The 27,227-nt window shown below is 40.3% G+C and overlaps 1 protein-coding gene and 1 long non-coding RNA gene across 2 annotated transcripts; one reads left to right on the top strand and one right to left on the bottom strand.

The window, feature by feature from the left end:
- Window positions 1-350: 350 nt before the first annotated feature.
- fndc7a (fibronectin type III domain containing 7a) lies at window positions 351-26,073 on the top strand (the record flags this gene model as incomplete). Its single annotated transcript, XM_083524769.1, has 14 exons — window positions 351-356; window positions 468-486; window positions 876-1,133; window positions 1,365-1,622; window positions 4,089-4,343; window positions 4,766-5,020; window positions 7,375-7,629; window positions 9,021-9,278; window positions 9,715-9,969; window positions 13,139-13,393; window positions 14,536-14,796; window positions 24,173-24,202; window positions 24,373-24,441; window positions 25,693-26,073. The coding sequence occupies 13 exons, from the start codon at window positions 351-353 to the stop codon at window positions 24,402-24,404; spliced, it is 2,397 nt and encodes a 798-aa protein (XP_083380895.1). The 3' UTR covers window positions 24,405-24,441; window positions 25,693-26,073.
- On the bottom strand, window positions 19,316-21,029 carry LOC310717432. The gene is made up of 3 exons (XR_014530840.1): window positions 20,792-21,029; window positions 20,732-20,752; window positions 19,316-20,700 (listed from the first exon to the last, which is right to left on the bottom strand). It is a non-coding gene; the product is annotated as an uncharacterized lncRNA (long non-coding RNA).
- Window positions 26,074-27,227: the final 1,154 nt, after the last annotated feature.

Genomic DNA, 27,227 nt, shown 5'->3' with positions numbered 1-27,227 from the left:
GGATCCTAATAGATCAGATGTTTACCATTTTGACTTTTATATGTCAGTAGTAGTATTTTATAGACAATGCAAGATTTGACTGGGAGAGAGGGTGATGGGGAAATATTTTCTGGCTCTAGTGAAGACTTTTTCTGATGCAATCTGGACTAACTGGAGCTTGTTTATGTACTTCTAAGGACATGCTAACATTAAGGCTTTAATTCAACCTAGAGATAACAAAAGCATGAACTGTTTTTTCTATATAATGTTAGAACAAAGCACTTAATTTGAGATTTTTTTAAGGCATCTTCTTGTCTTATTATACTTACTGGGTACTTGGAGAGTTATTATTTTTAGTTAATGACTCTGGTATGCAGGTATAAACAGTGTAATTTCCAGAACTTTATAGTTTTTTGTTGTGTTCTGTTCTGTCTCAACTGTTTTTGAGCTACAGATTTTTCATTGTTGTGATTTCCTGTGCTTTTCAGACATGTGCTGGGCAAAACAGTAAGTAAATATTATGGATGTTTTTAAATAAGATGCATATATATATATATATATATATATATATATATATATATATATATAGCTCACAAAATTTGCGGTTTCTCATCTGAAACGTAACTAACAGCAAGTTGCGGATTATCTTACAAATCGCAGGAATCCGCAGCGGGACCAAACATTTTAATCTATGTTTCACTAACAAATTTCATAAACTTTTTTAAAACAGTATTGTGACATAATGTCTAGATGAATACACTAAGGTACCATAGGGTGCGTCGGATTTTCAGAACTTGCTTAGAACGTAACCCCGAGTTCCGGGGGACCACTCTTACTCATACATATACTGTACATAAAACCGCATGATCTTTTAACGCTGTTTTCTTTCTCCTCAGACATAACCATATCTGTTTTCACTGTCACATCTAAAAGTATGACAGTTCGTTGGAGCAGACAGTCTGACGCAAGCTCCTACAAACTGACTGCTACATCAAAAAACCCACTTCAGCAGCTTGTGTTCATGCAGTTCAGTAGTAGCACAATAATGGGCTCTGTAAACTCACTCTCCCCAAATACTGTGTACACAATGCATGTGGAGGCTATGGACAGCTCAATGAATGTACTGAGCAGTGCAGAGATCAAGGAGACAACAGGTTTTTCTTTTTTATACTAAATACATTTCATTGCAGTTTTTACATACGGTTTTCATTTCCCTTTTTTTTTTTTTTTTTTTTTTTTTACCATGTGTGTTTTTTGACATGATGTCTGTTTGTTTTTAGAGCTAAGTTTTTGAAAGTTTATTCTTGCCTATAGCATGAAGGTGCCCATTGCATAATCTTGCACAAATGACAAAAATTTGTATTTGTACGTTTGAATTCTTTCAGCGCCCGAGGTTCCTTCCATTATGCAGGCCTACTCCAACCACAGCGACAGCATGGTAGTGGAATTTGGCCAAGTGTCAGGTGCCACTGCATACATCCTCCGGGCAGAGAATGATGATGGCTTCTTTTCAGAGAGTGTTGTGTATGGCTCACCAGGTACCATACTTAACCTGAGGGCCTACACTGATTATAAACTTAGTGTCATATCAAGGAACAGTGGTGGCCGTAGCCAGCCCTCATGGCCAGTCCATGCCAGGACAGGTAGGTTAATCATGCTTTCAGAGTGTTAATTTTATTTCCCTCTAGGAAAGTTGCACTTTTAATGAACAGTCATATCAGATATTGTTGTAATACAGGTAATTACTGTATAAGCATTTAGTATTTAAGCATTTTTTTTTCCACTGTTAAAATTAATAGAAAAAACAGCAGATTGGTTGTAATGGAAGACAGGGAAATTATGCTTTGCTTCAACTGCAGCTTTTGGAACAAAGTTAATACAACATATCATATCAATCATATCATATCATATCTTATCTTATATTTTATATTTTTTGTGCATGTTGTGTGAAAGTATGTATTAAAAATTGACATCTATAGAAAATGAGCTTGGTACATGTAAAATAACAGAAAGCAAGAAAGCCTGATATGGCTTTGTTACAAAATGAAAATAAAGTAGGTAGGGAACATTGAAACTAACACTTCCTATATAGAATTACAGAGACTATAAAACACCCCTACATAAAGACCTTTGCAAAGCAGACCCTAATAAAACATCTTGTGCTTTCCTGTGCTAAATGGGCAGAGTCCACAATCAGGCCTTTAGAATTGTCTGAAATGTGATAAAATGACATTTTAGACTTGTAGCTATAGAAATGTATCATTCTTATCTTTCTTTGTATAAAAACCAAAAACAGTGAGAACTGGGTTACCTTTTCTCTTCAAACAATATGTCTGAGTAATATGAGGACCTGCAATTGTGTCAAAAGTACAAAAGAAAAGATATCCCTACCTACTGTATGCATGATAAAATTATTATATACAGTGCTGCTTGAAAGTTAGTTTATCCACTGTGTAATTATTAAATTGTTTTTTTAATTTGTATTAACCAAATCCATATGTTATTAAAATAATTCAAGAAGGTATTAGGAAAACAAAAAAGATTTCATGCTAGGCCAAAAAGTGTTCTTAAAATAGCATTGTTTTAATTTGGTGGATAAGAAGAGTGTGGTGAATAAATAATTGGAAAGCTAACAAATAAGTTACAGAATAGATATTTGGAAATATTTTGGGCAGGACTCTAAGAAGAGGAGAGTGAATTCTACAGAAGGCTATAAAACCTCAAATCTCAAAAACGCTTAAGCTACATTGGTCCATTGTGAGGCAAGTAATTTATAAATGGAGCTAATTTAATATGACAGCAACGTTAGAATGAGCACCCTTCAAAAATATCCCCAAACTATACAGAAAAAATAACAGATAAGTTGAAACCTACTACCCAGAAACAACATCTACAGATTTGCACACCTTCCTTACTGTAACTTCAGTTACAAAATTGTATAAATGTCAGGAAGTTGCTGTCAAATAATGGCCAAAATAATAGCAAAGAACATGAAAAACGTGTAATTTTTTGGAAAATCTTCTACCACCTAATAAACAATATACATACAGTCAAATCCTGGACTGATTTATCACCTTTGAAAAAAGACAATTAAGTTCTGACACATGCGAGTAACATACAGCTTGGTAATACTGTATATATCATGTAAAAATATTGCTGTGGATGCAAGCACAGACTTATTTTGCAAAGGATTAAAAACTAACATAGTTTTTTCAAGTAGTGGTACAGATTAAGATGTTAGTGACATAACATGCAGGGGCTGTTGGGAAGTGTAGTTCCTGTCCTCTTCCTGCCACACTAACAGAGCCCTCCTCTTAATATGTGGCTCCCAACACAAAAGACAAGAACCTGGTCAATTATATGAGACATGACAAGGCTGAAACAGAAGCTATGACTTAGTTGGAACATGAAGACAGTGTGACAACCATCACATATCCCATGCGAACAATGTAGCTGAAAGTGGTGCTCGATTGGAGGAGCAAAGTCCTCTACGATGACAGAGCTACATCTTTTATGAAGCCAGAGTGAGGAGCAATACCCTCCACAAGACCAGAGCAGTGAGCGACATCCACCACAAGGCTGGAGTGGGAAGCGACATCATCCATGAGGCGGAGGGGAGGAAGGTGGCACGATGTTCTCGGCTGGGTAGAAAGGCGGAGCAGGGTCAGATTGATGCTAATGGCAAGGTTAGGAGGTAACCTAACCTCACAAGTGCATGGAACCAGATCGAAATCCTCAGCAGAGCAAGGAAGCAGCATGATATTCATACATCTATAGTATTGATAAATCTTTCTGTAATGGTATGGAGGCATAGGCAGCGGATACAAATGCAGAATATTTATATGCAAAATAAGCAACTAGAACAAGAACTAACATAGTATTTAAAAACTAAACAAAAAAAATAAACATAGACTATCTAGAAGGCTATTTCAGGCTAAGCAACAATTTGACATAGGATCATCAGAAATGTCACAAAGTCACACATAAACTGGAAATGAATGTGCATATTTAGTGACATGTGACATGAAGGGGCTGTGTAGTTCCTGTTCATGTGCCACACTGACAGTAAAGTAGGATCTGTCCTTTTATTTCTCTCTCTTTCATTTCAGTGGTTGCTGCCCCAACACTGCGCTCTGTGTCACCCACTGAGGACACAATTGTTGTAAGCTGGGATCCCGTGGAACATGCAGTTCAGTACACACTGTATATCATGACTGAATCAAACACTCAGTTCCAGATAAATACCTCCCAGACCAACATGACATTTACCAGTCTAGATCCAGGGGTCACTTACTGCATCAAGGCGATAGCCTGGGACTCCAACAGCATCCCTGGAGATGATATAAACATCTATCAGATCACCCGTAAGTTCTAGAAAACAAGCACAAAATGAGATTGATATTCATAAAAATCTAATCTGTATAGTCTTTTCAGTACTATGGCCAGCATGTGTTGCCACCTCATGCCCAGTATTATTAATATACTACTGCTACATAATGTGCATACAGTTTGTATTTTCTTAAATGTTATCCTGTTTTTATTTCTTCTCCCCAACACATTTTTAATTCAATTAATCAAATTATTGTAAATAACATTATTTATAGGAATAAACACAATCTGTGTAAAATAAATGTAAAGCAGTATTTAAATTTTTATTAATGTTCTGTTTGTTTTGTTCCACTTTTTGGGAAATATTTTGGATAGTCCATTCTGACTCCAAACAAAACAAAATTTCAGGATTGATAATAGATCACAATGGTGACTAATGCATGCTCCACTTTCCCAGGTCCCCCTGTTCCTGCAGGTGTACAGGTTTCACTGACCCTGGAAAGAATCATAGGACTAATTGTTTATTGGGAGGTTGTACGTAGTGCAAGCCTCTATTTTGTCCTAAGTTCCATGGGGCAGAACTGTACCTCCATGGGAGACCCATTCTGCATTATCACCTCCATAGGATGCAGTGAGAATCATACGCTAACCGTCATGGCTGAGAACCAAGCTGGTCCCAGCAGTCCATCACAGCCACAGGACCTGCTCACCTGTATGCACCACATACAAATATACTGACTGTGTAAAAAATCTTACATATTCAATACAAACAATTATACACGATTAACATAGACTATGTTTAGTATGTATAGTGTATCAGATTCACATACAGTAACAGTCAAAAAATTTTATTCACTTTCTCCTTCAGGTTTTTTTATTTATTTAATTCTTTTTAACATTGTACATTGATGCTGAACACATCCAAACTATGAAAAAACAAATATGGAATTTTGTAAGTAGTAAACAAAAAAGTGTTAAACAACCCAGAATATGTTTTATATTTTAGATCCTACAAAGTTTATTCATTTAGCTTTAAGGACAGGTTGGCAAACTCATGGCATTTTCTATTTAATTCTTGAATAAAATCTTCACTTCTTTTCAAGCTTCTAAATGGCTTGAATCTTTTCTCCCATAGGCAGCTGTCTGGTCTACATGATGAATGAAATGAAAAGGCTCAACCTAAAGTAGATATTCAGAGCTATTAGTTGTTTAATCTACAGTGGGGCAAAAAAGTATTTAGGCAGCCACCAATTGTGCAAGTTCTCCCACTTAAAAAGATGAGAGAGGCCTGTAATTTTCATCATATGTACAATTCAACTATGAGAGACAAAATGAGAAAAAAAAAATCCAGAAAATCACATTGTCTGTTTTCTAAAGAATTTATTTGCAAATTATGGTGGAAAATAAGTATTTGGTCAATAACAAAAGTTCATCTCAATACTTTGTAATATACCCTTTGTTGGCAATGGCAGAGATCAAATGTTTTCTGTAAGTCTCCACAAGGTTTTTACACACTGTTGCTGGTAGTTTGGCCAATTCCTCCTTGCAGATCTCCTCTAGAGCAGTGATGTTTTGGGGCTGTCGCTGGGCAACTCCAGGACCTTGAAATTCCTCATACGAAGCCACTCCTTCGTTGCCCGAGTGGTGTGTTTGGAATCATTGTCATGGTGAAAGACCCAGCCACATTTTATCTTCAATGCCCTTGATGATGGAAGAAGGTTTTCACTCAAAATCTCACGATACATGGCCCCATTCATTCTTTTCTTTACACAGATCAGTCAACCTGGTCCCTTTGCAGAAAAACAGCCTCAAAGCATGATGTTTCCACCCCCATGCTTCACAGTAGGTATGGTGTTCTTTGGATGCAACTCAGCATTCTTTCTCCTCCAAACACGAAAAGTTGAGTTTTTACCAAGAAGTTCTATTTTGGTTTCATCTGACCATATGACATTCTCCCAATCCTCTTCTGGATCATCCAAATGCTCTCTAGCAAACTTCAGATGGGCCCGGACATGTACTGGCTTAAGCAGGGGGACACGTCTGGCACTGCAGAATTTAAGTCCCTGACGGCGTGGTGTGTTACTGATGGTAGCCTTTGTTACTTTGGTCCCAGCTCTCTGCAGGTCATTTACTAGGTCCCCCCGTGTGGTTCTGGGATTTTTGCTCACCGTTCTTGTGATAATTTTTACCCCACAGGGTGAGATGTTGCGTGGAGTCCCAGATCGAGGGAGATTATCAGTGGTCTTGTATGTCTTCCATTTTCAAATAATTGCTCCCACAGTTGATTTCTTCACACCAAGCTGCTTATCTATTGCAGATTCAGTCTTCCCAGCCTGGTGCAGGTCTACAATTCTTTTTCTGGTGTCCTTTGACAGCTCTTTGGTCTTGGCCATAGTGGAGTTTGGAGTCTGACTGTTTGAGGTTGTGGACAGGTGTCTTTTATACTGATAATGAGTTTAAACAGGTGCCACTGATACAGGTAACAAGTGGAGGACAGAGGAGCCTCTTAAAGAAGAAGTTACAGGTCTGTGAGAGCCAGAAATCTTGCTTTTTTGTAGGTGACTAAATTCTTATTTTCCACCATAGTTTGCAAATAAATTCTTAAAATGTGTTAACATTGTGATTTTCAGGATTTTGTTTCTCATTTTGTCTCTCATAGTTGGAGTGTACTTATGATGAAAATAACAGGCCTCTCTCATGCTTTTAAGTGGAAGAACTTGCACAATTGTTGGCTGACTGAATACTTTTTTGCCCCACTGTATTAATGTAACAGGGTTTGCCAATGCAACAAGAAACACCTGTCAGCCACTTTCAATATTTATGACATTAGGGTTCAAACACATGGGGTAATTATTATGGTGCAAAGTTGTCTAGCACATCTAACACATATCCTATAAATTTATCAGTTATGTGTCAAGATTTTTTCTTAGTGTATATAATACATATAGCCCAGGAATAGACACCCCTTTAAACAATCACATAAACCCCCTACACTCACACATGCCTAGACACAAAATACACAAAAAAGCACGGACATACACTAATTATTATTTTTTTTTGATGCAGTCCCTTGCCCTCCAGACGCAGTGAAGGTAGATGAGCCCTCTTTAGGGAACTGTTCGGTGACATGGACCAGGGAGCCATGGGTGGAGTACTACATCGTGTATGTATTCAGAAATGATGGAGCAGAGGAGCAACACAACACCACAAACACTATCTACTTTTTTCAATGTGAATGTGGCTACGCCTACATGACTACAGTTTTTGCCTATAATGTGGCTGGTGTCAGCCCTCCAGGACCAATTCTCAACTATACAACTGGTGTGTGTTTCTGGTTAATTCATTCATGATAATAACACTTAACTGCCTGTTATTCTTTAGGCTAGTACCCCATATATATTTTAATTTAGTCAACTGAGACATCTACTCTGTTTAGAAGTTTGGTTGTTTGGTGCTTGTTATAAATCTGAGCGACAGATTTATTTCCGTTTGTATTTGCCACACATATTGTGTACCACAAAAGATTACATAGTTTGTGTTATTTTTGCTTTAAACAAATGTTCGAAAGTGGCTTCCACAAAATTCTTTCTATACATTGCTTACCAGAACTGGAAAAAACTTATTCAGGTTATAGGCCTACCTTAGCACAAATATGTTTTTTAAGCAGTCCAAAATTGTTCTATGGGATTCATGTTCGAGCTTTGTTAGCTTTACTCACAATGTTTTACACATTTACTTTTTAAAGCATTTTGTTACAATTTAAGAGGTACACCATCATTGTCTTGCTGTGTTTGAACTGGTGTGTTAAAATTTTTACCCACTGGAATTTTGAAATATTGAATTTAATCTGAAATATGTCACTTATTGATCATTCAATTTAATTTGATTTGATTCAATTCAATTCAAATTTATTGTATTTTAAGCACTTTGTCCCAAATAAAAATTTCATTTTTTACAATAGGATGCAAATATTCCAAAGATATGTTTAGGCAGGTATAATTTGTTATACAAATTTGGGAATTTCAGTCTTTTAACTGTGTACAGTCTTTTAATAAGTTGTTTATATGTAGCTGGATGTTCTCTAAGCAGGAACATGCAAATGCAGAATGTTTAAAGTAGCTGAATATTTTGCTCCAGACTGCCAAAGCATGAGCAGAATATTATTGTGATAGCAGACCTGCCACTGCCAGCTTGGCTGTTTTGCATAATCAGTCCACTTTATCTCATTTGTTGCCAGTGTATATGGCATTATTAGAATTTTTTTTTATTAGGCCAAAGTTCCAGCATTTCTCCATTACAGAAACTATTGAACATCCTGTATGCTAGTGGTGAAACTAGAGCCTGTTTCCCTAACTGTGGGGCTTTGTGAGAGAACCTGTTAGCCTTCACAATTCAAGTTAGCAACAAATCTGACTGGCAGCCAGTGCAGAATGGATAAGATAGGAATAATGTGGTCATAACTTCTGGTCCCAGAACAGACTTTTTGCATTCTGTATATAAAGCTTGTTTATGTTGATGCGGTTTCTTTACGCAGCAATTATGTGAACAATGAATTTTGAACAAACCACTGTAACAGATGCATCTCTACTACCTGTTTTAATTTTTGGTCTTCATATTTACTTTTTTAAGAACTAAAAACTACAATTATTACACAGGTAAAATTCTTGCTTTTCTTTGTTCCCTTTTCTCATTCACAATCACTATCTATATAGTTCCCTGCTGTCCAAAGAATGTTAACGTCACTCTTATTTCGACTGAGACACTGGAGGTCACATGGCCAGCAGTGCGTGGAGCAGAGCTATATGAGACAGTGGCGGCAGATGAATCAAACACACTGCACTGCAGTGACACTGTGCCCGTATGTGCCCTATCTGACTTAACCTGCAACAGCCTGTACAGTGTTGTAATCAGACCCTGCAATGAGATACGTGGTTGTAACAACACATGCACACCAAACATACAGGAAACAGGTAGTCTATACAGATTTTCACTTTTTTATTTACAAGCAGTTTCTAGTTAGTGTTTTTCCTCAAGGTGACATTAAACATTGCCTCATTTTTGTTTAAAAAATTTTTAATTTTAGGATACATTCTCTTTTTCCAAAACCAGAATAATCATTAGTGAATCATAATTAAAAAGCTAGAAGAATAAAGTGGATAGTGGATTTGTGGATTTTTTATATTTGTACTTGGTATCTTTTCTGCAAGCTGTTTATACTAGATTTTTCTATTATATTTCACATTACAACATATTGTCATAAATTTTTTAAAATCTTTTTTATGTTAACACAACAACCAGCACACAATTTTAGTATAGGTGCCTGTTACATAATACTGTATGTTGTTGTGTATGTGATGGTAACTTGAATAATGTAGTCATTAAACTGACACAATGTGTTTCTCTCAGTCCCATGTTCCCCTGAGGTCCTAAACCTCACCCAGGTCAACAGCTCTACTGTGCAGGTACACTGGAGGGATACCAACAAACAAGCCAATTACACTGTGAATGCTTTTGGCAATGCCAACACTCTTACTTGCTCATCTACCAGTACTTCTTGTAGCATCATCAACCTGCCTTGTGGAGCTACTTATGAGGTCAGCGCATACGCCACCACCATTGTAGGGCGAAGTTTGCCCAGCTATAGCATCACATTGGAAACAGGTAGAGAACCAAATTGGGAATCAAGATATGAACCAGATGAGAAGATATGCAAAAATGTTATTGGTATATTACAGTGAAATCAAAAATAGGCTGAAGGTAGTTTCAGAGAAGATTATTGATAAAGTAAGTGTTTTCTACCAGTTAATTATTGAATAGATTATTGCTAAATTACTTCAAACTTTTGAGTAGATGACTTGTAGAGTATTGTTGGAATGCACAGTATTCTCGTAGATTACAGCTAAATTTATTAGACCAGTAGTAGACAAAACTGAAATAACAATGGTATTAGTTAGACATTAAAATTGCTTGATTATTATTGTGAGACTAAATGTAGACTGCAGGTTGACTAGATAGATTAGTGGTAGACTACTATTAAATTACTCACACATTAGAGGAATTAAGGGTAGATTTTACTTTGCCATTGTTGTTTTTCCTGACAGTCTACTTTCCTGTGGATTTTATGCAATTTATTAATTTATATATGTCTATGTATGTAGGTGTTTATGTATGCATGTATCTTTCTCTCTCTCTCTCTCTCTCTCTCTCTCTCTCTCTCTCTCTCTCTCTCTCTCTCTCTCTCTCTCTCTCTCTCTGTCTCTCTCTCTCTCTAATTATAGTATATGTAGTGGATATGAGTAATATTGTCGTCTGCTTCTTTTGGGCTGCTCCTGATAGGGGTCGCCACAGCAGATCACACTACCCTGTCCTCAAAATTTGCCTCTTTTAAACCAACTACCTGCATGTCTTCCCTCACCACATCCATAAGCCTCCTCTTTTCCTCCTTCCTGGCAGTTCCATACTCAGCATTCCTCTACCGATACATTATGTCCCTCCTCTGCACATGTCTAAACCATCTCATTCGGGCTTCACTCACTTTGTCTCCAAAACATTCTATATGATCTGTCCCTCTAATAGGTCCCTCTAATAGGTCTCATCACAGTCCTATAAACTTTCCCTTTCACTCTTGCAGATACCCTTCTATTACAAATCACTCCTGACACTCTTCTCCACCCACTCCACCCTGCCTGCACTCTTTTCTTCACTTCTCTAACACACTCTCCATTACTTTACACTGTTGATTCCAGGTACCTGAACTCCTTCACCTTCTCCACCTCTCCTCCCTGCAACCACACCACTCCACTGCCCTCCCTCTCATTCACACACATGTACTCTGTCTTACTCCTACTGACTTTCGTTCCCCTTCTCATACCGCCACCTCTGCAGGCTCTTCTCAACCTGATCCCTACTTTCACCACAAATCATTATACATTCCGCTAACATCATAGTCCATAAAGATTCCTGTCTGACCTCGTCCCTCAACCTGTCCATCACCACTGCAAACAGGAAAGGGCTCAGAGCCCATTCGCCTGTAGTTACTGCAGGTCTGCACATCTCACTTATTCTTAAAAATCGCTACCAGCATTCCCAGGCATCCTCTCATCTTCCAGAGTCTTGTTAAACAATCTTGTTAAAAACTCCACTGCCATCTCTCCTAAACATTTTCACACTTCTACTGGTATGTCATCTGGACCAACCGACGTTCCTTTTTTCCTCTAAATGGCTGCTCTCACTTCCTTATTACTAATCCTATTTACTTCCTGCTTCACCATCTCCTTATCATCCACCCTTCTCTCTCTCTTTTTCCTTATTCATCAGCTGCTCAAAATACTCCCTCCACCTTCTCAACACACCCTCCTCAACACATTTCCATCTCCATCTTTTATTGCTCTAACTTGCAGCACATCCTTCTCAGCTCGGTCCCTCTGAATGGCATAATTGGTACAAATCCTTTTCTTTTTTCTTTAGTGTCTGTCTTCTCATACTACACCTCCTCATATGCCTTTGCCTTAGCTTTTGCCGCATTCCTCTACCTGCCGCCGCATCTCCTTGTACTCCTACCTACTTTTCTCATCTCTCTGCCGATCCCAGTTCTGTTTCACCAACCTCTTTCTGCTTATGCTTTCCTGCACTTTCTTATTCCACCATCATGTCTCTTTGTATTCCTTTCTCTTTCTAGATGTGACACCAAATACCTTTCTAGTTGTCTCCTTATCACTTCTGCAGTAGTTGCCCAATCATCTAGCACCTCTTCACCACCACCAAGCTCCTGTCTGACCTCTTCCCTGAACCTCACACTACAGTCTTCCTCCTTCAGTCTCCAACATCTTATTCTTTTTTCCATCATCACTCTCTTCCTCTTCTTCTTTACCTCCATAGCCATTCTATTAAATGCCATCGGATGCTGTCTAGCTATATTATCCTCTGCCAACACCTTACAGTCTCCAATTTCTTTCAGGTTGCATGTCCTGCATAGAATATATTCCTCCACTCTTATACTATCACCCTATGCTCCTCCTTCATCTTAAAATAATGCCATTTTCATCCTTTTAGCAAAATCTACCACCATCTGCCCTTCCACATTCCTTTCCTTAAAGTCATACCTACCCATCACCTCCTCCTGACCTCTGTTTCCTTTACCAACATGGCCATTGAAGTCTGTCCCAATCACCAATATTTCATTCCTAAGTACACTCTCCACCTTTTATTCTAACTCACTCCAGCTTTTTTTTTCTCCTTTATCTCACAACCCACTTGCAGAGCATAAGCGCTGATGGCATTTATCATCACCCATCCAACTTCCAGCTTCACATTCATTACCTAAACTCTCTTCACCTCCACTATACTTTTACTGTACTCTTCCTTCAGTATCATCCCTACACCATTTCTCTTTCCATCCACTTCATGGTAGAACAGTTTAAACCCCCTTTCAATGTTCCTGGCCTTACTTCCCTCCCACCTGGTCTTCTGAACACACGTCTACCTTTCTCCACTCCATCATTTCAGCTAACTCTCTCCCTTTACCAGTCACAGTACCAACATTTAAAGTACCAACTCTAACCTCCACTCTCCTCCACTTCTCCTTTCCCTGTTGAGACAGCAATAGTTGCTACTACAATAGTTGCTCTATAGTCCTCTCCTATGGCCAGCAGTAGTCCAATTTCCACCAGTACCCTGTAGGCTAACAATACCTGTGGCGGGCGTTGGTAACCCGGGCCTCGACCGATCCTCGACCTGTGTGTGTGTGTGTGTTTGAATCAGATTTTCTAAGGTCCAACTTAGTCAAGTTAACTGTTATATTGTAATACTGACGTTAACCTACATTCTTTAGGACCCTGTTGTCCTGTGAATCTCAGTGTGGAACAGGTGACACAGTCAATGACCATTGTGAAGTGGTCAACTTCCATCGGAGCCTGGTTTTATATCACCTCGCTTTCATCACCACGAGGTTATGCTAAGTGTCATACCATGGACACGCATTGCTTAATGGGATGCATCACATGTGGCACCAGCTACAATGTTTCAGTAGAGGTTATAAGCATTACGGGACACAAGTCTTTATGCAGCTATCATGGATTTTCTTCCAGTGAGTTACATGCTACTATATATCTTTTATATTGCTTACTTCAAGGTTTAATGCTCTAACAAGCCACATCCAACACATTAGATTCATATTAGCAGACAAAGTAAATAGTAAAAACAAATAAATGTCAAGGAAAAAAAGACTAAGAAAATGAGTATACTATTATTGAAACCATGCTTGATGAATGAGTTCACAAAGCATTTAATAATAAAACACTAGATGTATGTTCACTATATAGCCAAACGTTTGTTGAAAACTGCACCCCTTTTATAATAAATTCGCTTTCATGGGAAAGTTTTTCGCTAGAGTTGGGAAAGTGGCTACAGAGATTTGCCCATTTAGTCACAAGAGCGTTGGTAAGATCAGGCAATGATGAATCAGGTGGTTGGGAAGCAGTCCACGTTCTGATTAATTAGAAAGGTGTTTAGAGGGTCGAGGTAAGGCTCTATGGGCAGGCTATTTGCGTTCTTCTACACAAACCTGAAAATTCCATACCACAATCTAGATAATCCAGGGTTCTAAACATTCTCGCCTTCTGAACATGCACACCTCACAACACATAAATAAACTAACATATAATTACATATGATTACTGATCAAATTTCAAAATATGGATTTATCTTTCATTACAGTCAATAGTGTTTTGTGTTTCTTTACACCAAAGTTGATGTAACAGAAAGACTTTCTGTGCCATAGACAGAACACTAAAGGAACCCTGACCCTCAACCCCACTGAAAATCTTTGAGAGTTCGAACAACAATTTCATGATAGGCCTTCTCACTGAATAGCAGTGCGCAATTCCTTGTGCACTTGTGGCTGAATAGGCACAAATCTACATGGTCCAAAATCTAGTGGAACATCTTCTCAGAATAATGGATTATGTTATAACTGCATCGATTGAAATACACAACATGAATGCCTCAGTTTTTGGAATGTAATGTTCAATTCTCAAGTGTCCACATATTTTCACCCTATTTTATAAATATATCTTTAATATCTTGTGATTATTCCATTAACACTTTTAAAATGAATAAATTTAGTTCAGGAAATAATAATTGTATTTTTATACCTACTATGTAATGCTCTCATGCTATTGAAATTTGATTTGATTTGCATTATTTAGATTTCTGTCTTTTTTTTCTAAGGCACTTGTTGTCCTTCAAGTGTGAGGCTGTACCGGATGGCCAATAGCACACTTCGTGTGTCATGGAGAGGTTCTGATAGTGTCAATGGGTACTTAGCTGAATTGTACAGCAACAGTGCCAATTACACATGCAGGCCAGTGCTGGGAATCAACTCATGTGACATGGACAGTGTTCTGTGTGGATACACCTACTCTGTGGTGGTCGCACCATTCACACTCCAAGGTTCTAAAGTCCCATTCTGCCCCAGGAAACTATATTCTGGTGAGATGTTCTGTATCTACACATAATAATCATGTACAGTGCATTCAGTGCAGACTGATACTACAATTGTTCAATTAATTTTTTAGTACCCCTAATTACAAAGTGAAAACAGAATTCTAGAAATGTGTGTAATTTTGTTAAAATAAAAATAACTGAAATATCACATGTACATAAATATTCAGACCCTTTTAAGTTAAAGCACCTTTGGCAAAAAACTTTCAGGTCTCTCAAGAGATGCTCAATAGAGTTCAAGTCATGACTCTGGCTGGGATACTCTTGGGTGTATTATGGTTGTTGTCATGTAGGAAAGTGATCCTTCAGAGGTCCTGGGCACTGTGGAATATGTTTCTGTTGAAGATTCCTCTGTACTTCGGTCCATTCAACTTTCCGTCAACCCTGACCAGTTGCCAAGACCCTGCTGCAGAAAAACACACCACAGCATGATGTTGCCACCATCATGCTTCACTTTTGGGATTGTTTTGGGCAGGTGATGAGCGGTGCCTGGTTTCCTCCATAGGTAATGTTTAGAATTAAGGCCAATGTTTCATCAGACCAGAAAAAATCTGTTGGTGAACCCCAAACAGGTTTTCATGGGTTTTGCACTGAGTAGATGTTTCCATCTAGACATTGTGCCATAAAGCCCAGATAAGCAGGGCTGCAGTAATGGTTATCCTTCTGGAACTTTGTCCCATCTCCACACAGGATTTCTAGAGCTCAGTCATAGTAAACTTCGGGTTCTTGGTCACCCCTTTTTCCAGGACCCGTCTCTCCTGATTGCTCACTTTGGCCAGGCGACCAGCTCTTGGAAATCCTAGTTCTCCTCTCGCCTCCATTTTGAATTTTTCTGACTCTGAATTAATTTCAGAGGGGGAGTGGTGGCTCCAGCGGTTAAGGCGATGGGTTACCGATCGGAAGGTCGGGGGTTCAATCCCCGATATCGCCAAGCTGCCACTCTTGGGCCCTTGAGCAAGGCCCTTAACCCTCTATGCTCCAGGGGACCCTTAAGAGAAAAATAAACCAAGGGCCGTGACTTCGGAGCGACGTGGGGCCGCCTTCCCGTGGGCTCACAACCTGCAGGAGGGACCGTAAGGGACCGGTGCTGAGAGGATCGGGCAGCAGTCGAAGGCGGGGGCCTTGACAGCCCGATCCCTGGACACGGAGAAGTGTCTGGGGAATCTGCTTAGACTGCTGCCCCCGCGACCCGAATTACGGATAAGCGGGAGAAGATGAAATGAAAATGAAATTAATTGAATACATTTCACTTTGAGGACAGGTTTGTTTGTTTGTATCTGTGAAAGTTCGTAAAGTAAATGTTCATAAAGTGGGGAGCTCTGTATATATATGTTCTCAAGGGACAATCCTATAGAAATCAGAATTGGATAAACTTTAGAGTAGTCAATGTGCATCTTGTATAGCAGTAAAGCAACAATCCATGTTTCCCTCAATAAACTGCAGCTCCCCAAGTACCAGTAGCACTCATGCACCCCCAGACCATGAGGCTACCACCACCATGCTTGACTCTAGGCAAGAAATAATTTTCTTGGCAGTTCTCAACAGGGTGTCACCACAGAAACAAGTTTCTCTTAGTCCCATCAGACCACAGCAAATGGTTCCAGTATTTCAGGTTGTCTTCAGCAAACTGTTTGCAGACTTTGTTGTAAACAAGCTTCAGATGAGGCTTCCTTCTGGGATGATGGCCATGCAAACCAACTTGTTGCAGTGTGCAGTGTCTGAGCACTGACAAGCAGACTTTCCGCTTCTGCAACCTCTAAAGTAATGCGTTTTTTTTAAGCCAGCTTCTGCACCTGATGCTAAGCATTAGGACTCAATTTCTTTGATTGACTCTTAAGAGGACTGTTTCGAGTGGAACCCATCTTAGAAAACCTCTGTTTGACCCTGGCCACTGTACTGTAATTCAGTTTCAGAGTGTTACCAATCTTGTTATAGCCTAGGCTATCTATATGGAGAGCAACATTTCTAATTCTCAAATCCTCAAAGAGTTATTTGCCATGAGGTGCCATGTTGAACATCCAGTGGTCAGTATGAGAGAATCATACTCAAAGCACTTAATTTTAACTGCTCTAATATATGTATGGTCCTCTCGAAGCAGGCAAAAACATGAACATGATGAATAGGACATTATGGCTTTGCAATAGGCTTTGCATGGTTACATGGCGACAGTTATCACTTCAATTCAATTAAATTAATTTTTATTTGTATAGTCCTTTTAACAATGAACATTGTCTCAAAGCAGCTTTACACAGATAATGTGGTGATAAAAAACTAATATATTATTTAGCAAGCTGGTGGCGACTGGGGCAAGAAAAAACTCCCAGAGATGGCATAAAGAAGAAACCTTGGGAGGAACTAGACTCAAGAGAGAACCCATCCTCATCTGGGTTGCACCGAATGTCTATTTATTGCAGATATACAATGTTGCGGGGTACAGTGATGGTGATTAGAAGCAAACTGTAGTCCTGAGTCCGTGTAGCAGACTGTTGACATTAACTACAGTTTAAATCCATCCTTAAAGATCCTGTTCTTACTCCGGAATTTCATGGAACCACCCAAGGCATTGATGAGAAACCATCCCCAGCTGCACAGAGTGGCCTCCAAACAAAGAGGACACTATCCAGAGGCGGGCCTGGACGAAGTGGGAAGATCTGTGGAGGGAAGAGGAGCAGGAACAGTGGTTACTGGAACCTCAGAAGCATGTTTAACTCGACCAAGAGAGATAAAGGGGAGAGAGAGAGAGAGAGAGAGAGAGAGAGAGAGAGAGAGAGAGAGAGAGAGAAGAAGAGAGAGGTGACAGAAAGAGAAGGATTATTATGTGTCCTCATTGTTGTATGAAATTTAAGGTCACTGTGCAGTTGGGACTCCGGCAAGACTCGCTATGGCAGCATAACTAAAAGGGAGAACCAGAAGGTAACACAGACATGAGGGATCTCTGGAATAAGAGATGACCCACCACACCACCTTCAACAAACCTAAGTGAACATGTGAGAGTGGGGGGATGACAGTATACAAATATCTCAGTTCACCAAACACTCTATATCCTTTATCCCTCCAGTTCTGTTATTTTACCTAAGAAAAATCTACTGATAAAAGATTTGACTTAATAAATACGTTTTCAGCCTTGACTTGAACACTAAGACTGTGTCTGAGTCCTGAACATTGATTAGAAGGCTGTTTCATAACTGTGGGGCTTTATAAAAGAAAGATCTGCCACCTGCTGTAGTCTTCATTATTCGAGGTACCGACAAATAGCCTGCACCTTTTAATCTAAGTAGGCATGGAGAATCATATTGGTACAGAAGATCACTCTACTCTACTGCGCCGCGAGACAGTTAAGTGCTTTATACGTCAGTAGTAGTATTTCATAATCAATGCGAGATTTAATTGGGAGCCAGTGTAGACTAATTAAAAAAGGGGTGATGTGATCATATTTTCTAGATCTAGTAAGGACCCTTGCTGCTGCATTCTGAACTAACTGTAGTTTATTTATGCACTTATTCGAACACCCAGACAGTAAAGCGTTACAGTAGTCTAATCTAGATGTAACAAAAGCATGAAGTAGTTTTTCTGTATCCTGTAACGACATCATATTTTAAATTGTAGCAATATTTCTAAGGTGAAAGAAGGCCTCCTGATAATATTATTCATGTGAGCCTCAAAGGAAAGACTAGGGTCCATAATAACACTAAAGTTTTTGACTGCTGTACACACTGAGATATTAGCATCATGTATTGGTGCTTTGTAATTGGACAGTTTACCTCTACCTGCATGTGGTCCTAGTAAAAGTACTTCCGTCTTATCTGAGTTAAGTAGAAGAAAGTTATCAAGCATCCACTGTCTAATATCCTTTACACACTCCTCAACATTGTTAAGCTGATCTCTCTCATCTGGCTTTGCTGAAATATACAGCTGTGTATCATCAGCAAAGCAATGGAAGCAAATACCATGTTTATGTATAATTTCACCCAGATGCATCATATATAAAGAGAAAAGCAGTAGGCCTAAGACAGATCCCTGCAGAACACCAAACTTTACCTTTTACCATTTACCATTTACGTCAACAAACTGATAGCAATCAGTCAAATAAGACCTAAGCTAGTAGAGAGCTGTTTCCTTTATTCCAACAACGTTCTCAAGTCTACCAAGCAGTATAGTATGATCAGTCGTGTCAAAAGCTGAACTAACATCGAGCAAAACAAGTAAAGAGACAAAACCCTGATTAGAGGCCAATAACAGGTCATTTACCACCATTTTAAGTAACGCCGTCTCTGTGCTATGATGAGGCCTAAATCCTGACTGATACATTTCAAAAATGTTATTCCTAAGTGACGTTAATTGTATGCTTAACACAGTAACGTGGTAAGGGTACTAATATAATGACAGGCAGATTTTAAAAGAAATGAGGTAATGGTCTGAAATAGCTTCAGACTGTAGAATTATGACAATTATAATTTTTTTTAATCCAAATGTTAATAACAAATCAAGAGTGTGTCCACTTTGAGTGAGTCCTAAAACATTCTGATTAATTTCAACTGAATCTAGAATGGTGTCAGGGAACCACCTACCATGCCGTCCCTCAGCACACAGCACGCTCGCAGCACCTTACCTTTGTACTAATCGCCTACACTTGTCTCCCATCATCTCGCCCCTACTTAAGGGCCACACTCACTTACACTCATCGTCCGTTCTACAGTTCACTCTCGAGAGCTTACGTGGACTACCCTTGCAGGAACCTAGGTGTGATTACAGACTACACCTGTTTACCGGTACGGCGGCTTTCTAGCTGTGTGCATTCATGCAAAGACTATTAAACGTTGTTTTACTACTTTGGTTTTGGCCTGCTTGAATCCAGCCTGACAGAATAACGAACCTATAACAAAGAAAGAAGAGATCGCTCTACCTCGATGGATCCGCAAGCCAGTGCCATCTCAGATTATATTAAGGAGTTCACCACCTCCCTCCAGCAGCTCGATGGCTCTTCCGGCCTCATATTCTGGAGATGCGGCAGAATGCAATGGCTTCTTACTCCGAGTAAATCTCTATATCGGGATGCAACCTCACAAGTTCCCCTCCAAACGTTTGGGTATCAGGGTGGTGTTTCTGATTTCCCTACTTGCCGGGAGGTCGTTGACCTGGGCAAGAGTGCTATGGAGCTGCATTCTCATCCTATGCACAATTTACAAATGTACAATTTACAAATCACAAAAACGGAGGTGTTCTGTATCGCCAGAGGGGCCCTCACCACCGCGGATCAACTCCTGAATTTACGCCAAGGGACTGCTAACATCACGGATTACAGCCTCCGCTTCCTTAGCGGCCACCAGTGGTTGGAATGAGATTGCGCTTCTCGGGGCTTACCGTCAAGGGTTAAACTCGGATGTTAGATTGATGATAGCGACCTATGACGATGCGCTAGGGTTAGAAGCCTTTATCCAGTGATCCATTCACATCTCCCAGGGTCTGGACACCTGTTGATCCCCAGAGCCTGATCCTGCTCATGCTTACACCATCTCTACCTAGTACCAGGAGCCAAGCTACCGAAGGGGAGAGTTTACCCTCTGTCGGCCCCGGAACTAACCGCCATGGAGGGTAATATCCAACAAGCCCTCCGGCAGGGCTTTATTGTCCCGTCCTCTTCACCAGCGGCCTCCAGCGTCTTCTTTGTGGAAAAGAAGGACGGGGGACTTCGACCCTGCATTGACTACCGGAACCTTAACGCTCAGATCTCTCCACCCTCAAATCCCGGCTAGCTCGGCTCCATCCCAGGACGTCCGTGAGAGCTCGGCTCTGTCCCAGGACGTCCGTGAGAGCTCAGCTTCAGCCCAGGACCTCCATGAGAGCCCCGTTTCGCTCCAGGACCTCTGTGAGAGCCCCATTTTGCTCCAGGACCTCCATAAAGAGCCCCGTTTCACTCCAGGACCTCCGTGAGAGCCCCGTTTCGCTCCAGGACCTCTGTGAAAGCCTCGTTTCGCTCCAGGACCTCCGTGAGAGCTTAGTTCTGCTCCAAGGTCTCCAGGGAAGCTCCTCTCTGCCCCAGAGCATCCTCGTGCGCTCCTCTCTGTCCCAGAGCGACCCCGTGAGCTCCTCTCTGTCCCAGAGTGACCCCGTGAGCTCCTCTCTGCTCCAGAGAGTCCCCGTGAGCTCGGTTCCACTCCAGAGAGTCTCAGAGAGCTCGGTTCCGCTCCAGAGAGTCCCCGAGAGCTCGGTTCCAATCCAGGGTCTCCAGGCGAGCTCAGTTCTGCTCCTAGCTTCTAGGAGAGCACAGCCTCGCTCCAGCATCCCCAGGAGAGCTCAGCGCCGCTCCCAAGTCCCAAGGAGAGCTCAGTTCAGCTCCAAAGCAATTCCGAGAGCTCCTCTCCGCCCAAGGGGTCCCCAGAGCACTCGACTCAGCTCCGAGACTGCGAAAGGTACGTCGAACTGCTGCCCCCCTCCACCGAAAATGACAGCTCACCCCACAGTCTCCCTGAAGGTGACGGCTCACCCCACAGTCTCTCAGAAGGCGAGGCCACGTCACAGAGTTCCCCTGAAGGCGAAGTCATGCCTCCAAGCTCCGTCGACAGCGACGTCCCATCCCAGAGCCACGCTGGAGGTGACATCAAGCCTCCCAGGACCTGGAAGGACGGCTTAGCAGTCCTAAGGCCCTCAGAGAGGAAAAACACCAGCCCAGGTCTGAAGGGAAACACCATCGCACGGCTGGACCTCTCCGAAGAAGATGCAGTGAATGAAGGCCCTGTGGAAAGCTCCATCACCGTCCAAGGCCCCTCTGACAGCCACAGGCCAGTTCCAGAGCCACCTGATCGGGATGTCACAGGCCCAGAGACCTCTAAGGGAAATCCCACAGACCCAGGTCTAGCCGAAAGCGATGTCCCGTTCCCGAGCTCCTCTGAGGGCGACGTCCCACTCCCGAGCTCTTTTGAAAGCGATGTACCGCTTCCGACTCCTCTCACGGTGACGTCTCGCTCCCGAGCTTCTCTCACGGCGACGTCTTGCTCCTGAGCCCCTCTCATGGCGACATCTCGCTCCTGAGCCCCTCTCATGGCGACATCTCGCCTCAGAGCCCCTCTCACGGCGATGTCTTGCCTCAGAGCCCCTCTCACGGCGACGTCTTGCCTCAGAGCCCCTCTCACGGCGACGTCTCGCCTCCAAGTTCCCTGGAAAGTGATGTCGCACCGATATACCCTGCCGAGGTCATCCCTCGGCCTTTGCGCTGCATCGAGGACGTTGTCTGGCCTCAGGACTCAGCTGAGGGCGTGGCTCATCCTCAGGCCTCCGTCGAAAGGCAAGGCTCGGCCGCTGTTCTCCGTCAGGGGCGTCCCTCCATCTCCGGTCTCCATCCAGAAGGGTCTTCCAGCTGGCAAGCCCCGTTGGGTTGTCGATCCATTCCAATCCATTCCGCCTCTGGGCTCCAAACCTCCGCCGTGGACGTCACGCTGCCTCCGGTCTTCGCTCCGCTCCAGGTCCCCACGGTGGTCGTCTCCGAGCTCCACACCTCCGCCGAGGACTCCGCCCAGCCTCGGGTCGTCGCCAGGGACGTCACTCCTGTCCAGGTCTCCGTGGTTGACAGAGCTTCGTTCCAGACCGCCCTGGGTGTCGTCGATCCACTCCAGGTATCCGTGGTGGGGGTCTCTCCGCATCCGGTCCCCACCGTGGGCGTCACTCCGTTCCGGGTCTCTGTGGTGGCCGTCTCCGAGCTCCGGACCTCCGTCTGGGACTCCGCCCAGCCTCGGGTCGTCGCTAGGGAGGTCAGGGCCGTCTCTCAGTTTCAGACCTCCGTAGTGGGTGTCTCTCCACTTCCTGTCTCCGCTGGGCGCATCGCCCCGCCTCTGGTCCTCGCTGGGGGCGTCGTTCCACTCCTGGTCTCCATGTTGGGCTGCGCTCCGTTCCGGGACCCCGCTGTGGCTGTTGTCCCTTTCAAGCTCTCCGCAGGGGTGGACGCTCCGCCCTCAAGTTTAGGAATAGGAATGTTGTCCCATTCTTGTCTAATACAGGCTTCTAGTTGCTCAACTGTCTTAGGTCTTCTTTGTCGCATCTTCCTCTTTATGATGCGCCAAATGTTTTCTTTTGTGAAAGAGCTGGACTGCCGGCTGGCCATTTCAGTACCTGGATCCTTCTTCTACGCAGCCATAATGTTGTAATTGATGCAGTATGTGGTCTGGCATTGTCATGTTGGAAAATGCAAGGTCTTCCCTGAAAGAGACGACGTCTGGATGGGAGCATATGTTGTTATATGAACTTGGATATACCTGGCAGCATTGATGGTGCCTTTCCAGATGTGGAAGCTGCCCATGACACATGCACTCATGCAACCCTATACCATCAGAGCAGTTTAGTCCGGATGACATGGCGTCCCAGTTTTCCAAAAAGAATTTTGATTCATCTGACCACAGAACAGTTTTCCACTTTCCACAGTCTATTTTAAATGAGCCTTGGCCCAGAGAAAATGCCTGATTGTGTTCACTGACAATGTTTTCTGGAAGTATTCCTGAGCCCATGTTGTGATTTCCATTAGAGTAGCATTCCTGTATGTGATGCAGTGCCGTCTAAGGGCCCGAAGATCATGGGCAATCAGTATGGTTTTCCGGCCTTGACCCTTACGCACAGAGATTGTTCCAGATTCTCTGAATCATTGGATGATATTATGCACTGTAGATGATGATTACTTCAAACTATTTTCAATTTTTCTCTGAGAAACTCCTTTCTGATATTGCTCCACTATTTTTCGGCAAAACATTGGGGGAATTGGCGATCCTCTGCCCATTTTGACTTTTGAGAGACACTGCCACTCTGCGAGGCTCTTTTTATACCCAATCATGTCGCCAATTGAGGTAATAAGTTGCAAATTGGTCCTCCAGCTGTTCCTTATATGTACATTTAAAATTTTTCGTTTTTTTATTGTTACCTGTCCCAACTTTTTTGGAATGTGAAGCTCTCATGAAATCCAAAATGAGCCAATATTTGGCATGACATTTCAAAATGTCTCACTTTCAACATTTGATATGTTATCTATATTCTATTGTGAATAAAATGTAGGTTTATGAGATTTGTAAATTATTGCATTACTTTTTTCATTCACAATTTGTACAATGTCCCAACTTTTTTGGAATCAGGTTTGTAGTATAATAGACTGTATTTATACCTTATAAATAGCTTATACAAACAAAAAAAAAGTAAAAAGATTTATATAAAATAGAAATGTTGAAATGTTAAAAGTTGTGTTTTTCTTTAATTTTTAAATTGTATTATTAAAAAAATTATTAATTAATTAATTAATTAATTAATTAATAATAATAATAATTATTATTATTATTATCATTTATAATAATTATTATTATTTTATTATTATTTTATTCTATTTTAACAGTTTCCTGTGTTGGCAGCAGTGCTGGGATAGGTATGTAACCCTCATATTTTAGATCAGTTAAAAATTTATGAAAATTCAAACACTTAAGGATACAAATTGTGACTGCAGTAATTAATTAATAAATATCCATAAAAAAAAAAAACTATTAAGTGGATTTTCTAACATCTGTTAAACATCTATATATTACATCATTTCCCCAGTTACTTATCGTGGAAAAAGGAATGTGGATTAGCAGCTGTCAATTATAAGGGTCTCTCTATGAAGTATGAGTGAGTATATTCTAAGAAGGAGTCAATGTAAAAAATGTGCCCTCATGTGTCCTGATGCGTTTTATGTATGTCACTTTTTAGCCACTTCAGTAGGGAAATATTTTAACAATATAATCATTATGCAACCTGCATAGCATAAAACTTGTCCCAGTATCAACAGCCTATGCCAGGTAATACTATGTTTTGTATATGTTTCCATGCTCTAATGGACAGAAGACACAAAGACAATTATCTAAATACTTTTCATGATTAATGTTCAACATAATAATAAACTGTGATATGTCCTCTTTGAATCTCTTAAGACTTCCTACAACAGAATTACCCTTATAAAACCTTATGGGTAGTGTGGTTACACAATGGGTTCTGTTGCTTCCAAACAACACCAGAGTTTAATGCTTAACTCAGGTTTTTGTCTGTGTGGAGGTCTGTGTATGTTATCCCTTTCTGTCTGGGTATTCTCCAGGTTTTGTCAGTTTTTTCCCACTTTCCAAACAAACATTACAGTGGGTAGATTGGCTGAGATAAACTGCACCCAACTGATAATACCGTTCAAAATACAAAAAGTGAAGAAGGAATACAAAATTAGTGAATTCATTCTGCATTCCCCTAAGATATTTTTTTTTATTATTTTCTCCAATATCAAACTCAATTAGATCATGAAATATGTTGATTTTTAAGTGACATCTTACAGAAATAAAATTAATGTTTTTAGAGGTCTTCAGAATTATATGCAATTATATGTGCATGTGAGAGAGAGAGAGAGAGAGAGAGAGAGAGAGAGAGAGAGAGAGAGAGAGAGAGAGAGAGAAGAAGTAGTATCCTTATTATTACATGATATTTACTCAAACATTTTCTAGTCTAGCACGGTTAAATATTGAATTACTCCAGTTTGACATGATACAAAAAGATTTAAAGTAAAACCCATCATCCTCATTTGCACTTTTTTAATAAGTAGGTCTAAAAGAGAAACTAATTTCAACACACAGTATCACCTCCTTTTGAATCTGTGTCCTCATAAGGTTTCTATTTCATGTTGTCTCAGAGTTTTTACTGCCATTGTCTGAGAGGTAGGAGCTAACTCTTGGGAAACTCTGCAAAGAATGTAGGCTGTTAGGCAACACTTCTCAATACTCATTTTCAGTTTATTCATTATATGTGCCAAATTGAGGACACATTTAGGGTAATACAAAATTGCATATTTTTCAATGCCACTGATGTTATATGTCTGCTCTTTTTTTTCCTTTTTTTCAGGGACATTGGAGAAAATAAGGGGATAAAATGAAGAGTGGGGATACTTAGATATAGTTTACTTAATACTGTTTACTGAAAAATAGATTAAATAAAATGGAGCATTTACCAATTTTCCCATTTGTGTTTGCATGCTATGTTTAGATACATGTTTTGTTTTGGCAGTCTGTTTAGCAGTGACCTATATAATGAATTTCTGTTTATAATGAGTTTTTTTGTATTTAGATAAAATATTTGAATAGAGCCAAATATAAATCTTTAAAACAAGCAAAACATTTTCTTTAAGTCTAGGTTATACAGACATTTGGACGGAACATGAATATTAAATTACTGTTGTAAGTTCTGAGACAAGCAACTTTGTATACTAGTTTATATATTTTGATTGTTTACAGCCAAGAGCATATGTCCTTAAATAAAGCTGATTTTGCATCATTATGCAGTTGAATGTTATTTATATATAAGATCCATGAAGTCATTATTCATATGTAGGAATTTGAATTAACAAAAAAATTGCTTTACTTTAATTATTGATTTATTAATTTAAAAAATGATTTATTAAATTAAATCATTAAACATCAATTACAATCATATGTACACCAGAATGTGTTGAGGCCTTGTTGGCTGCTTTTTACCTTCACACTTAATCCATGTCAATTGGATTTAGATTGTGATTGTGGAGGCCAGGTCTTCTAATGCAGCACTCCATTACATTCACAGTGGTTACCACACATTCAGGAACTGTCTGTTGACCCTCTGTACATCTCCCAAAGCACCAAAACAAAATCTTAAATTTAGACTAATCAGAACAAAAGACAGTTTTCCACTGATTTAATGTTCCTTGTGTTTCTTTGCTCAGATCATGAAAGACTGACACATGCAGTCTCTTCAGAACAGAGGATATAAAAAAAAATACATCTAACACTCCAACTCTGAGATGCATTTATGTGGGCGCTAATCTGTAAATTGTCAGTTTCTAAGTCTGGTAATTCTAAAATACTTACATCAGTGTGCCAATCTGTCATCAAAGCTAAATGTAGCTACTTTGGACAATCTGAAATCTAAAACATATTTTTTGTTCTTTCATAGTTTGGATGCCTTCATTATTAATGTACAATGTTGAAAATGATAAAATTAACAAAAAATCCCCACTGAATATACAGTTGACTGGTACTGTATATTACAATCATTGATTTGCATTTCATCATTTGAGCAATTCTAAATAATAGTAGTGCATTTTGAAGCTATAGCTATATGTTGATCTAAAAATTACTATGTTATTTCTGTGCATAAGCTCAAAGTTAAAAATGATTAATAGTACTTAATACTAAATAGTACTTGATAGACAGTCATTAGTCCTTATTTGCTATCTGTTTCCCTGCTTGCAAACTTATTATAGCTTTAGCATTTATTTCTGGTAACATACATTATCATGCAACATAATTTCATACATTCTAATAGCAGGCTTTTTGGCAAAGAATTTAAAACGTGTGGTAGGACAGAATAAATGGTTGAAATTTAACTACATATTTAGAACACTT

The sequence above is a fragment of the Silurus aristotelis genome (assembly GCF_946808225.1).
Source record: "Silurus aristotelis genome assembly, chromosome: 22".
NCBI classification, from domain to species: Eukaryota; Metazoa; Chordata; class Actinopteri; order Siluriformes; family Siluridae; genus Silurus; species Silurus aristotelis.
The sequence above is the reverse complement of the archived record's forward strand: the minus strand, read 5'-3'. Positions and strand labels throughout refer to the sequence as shown.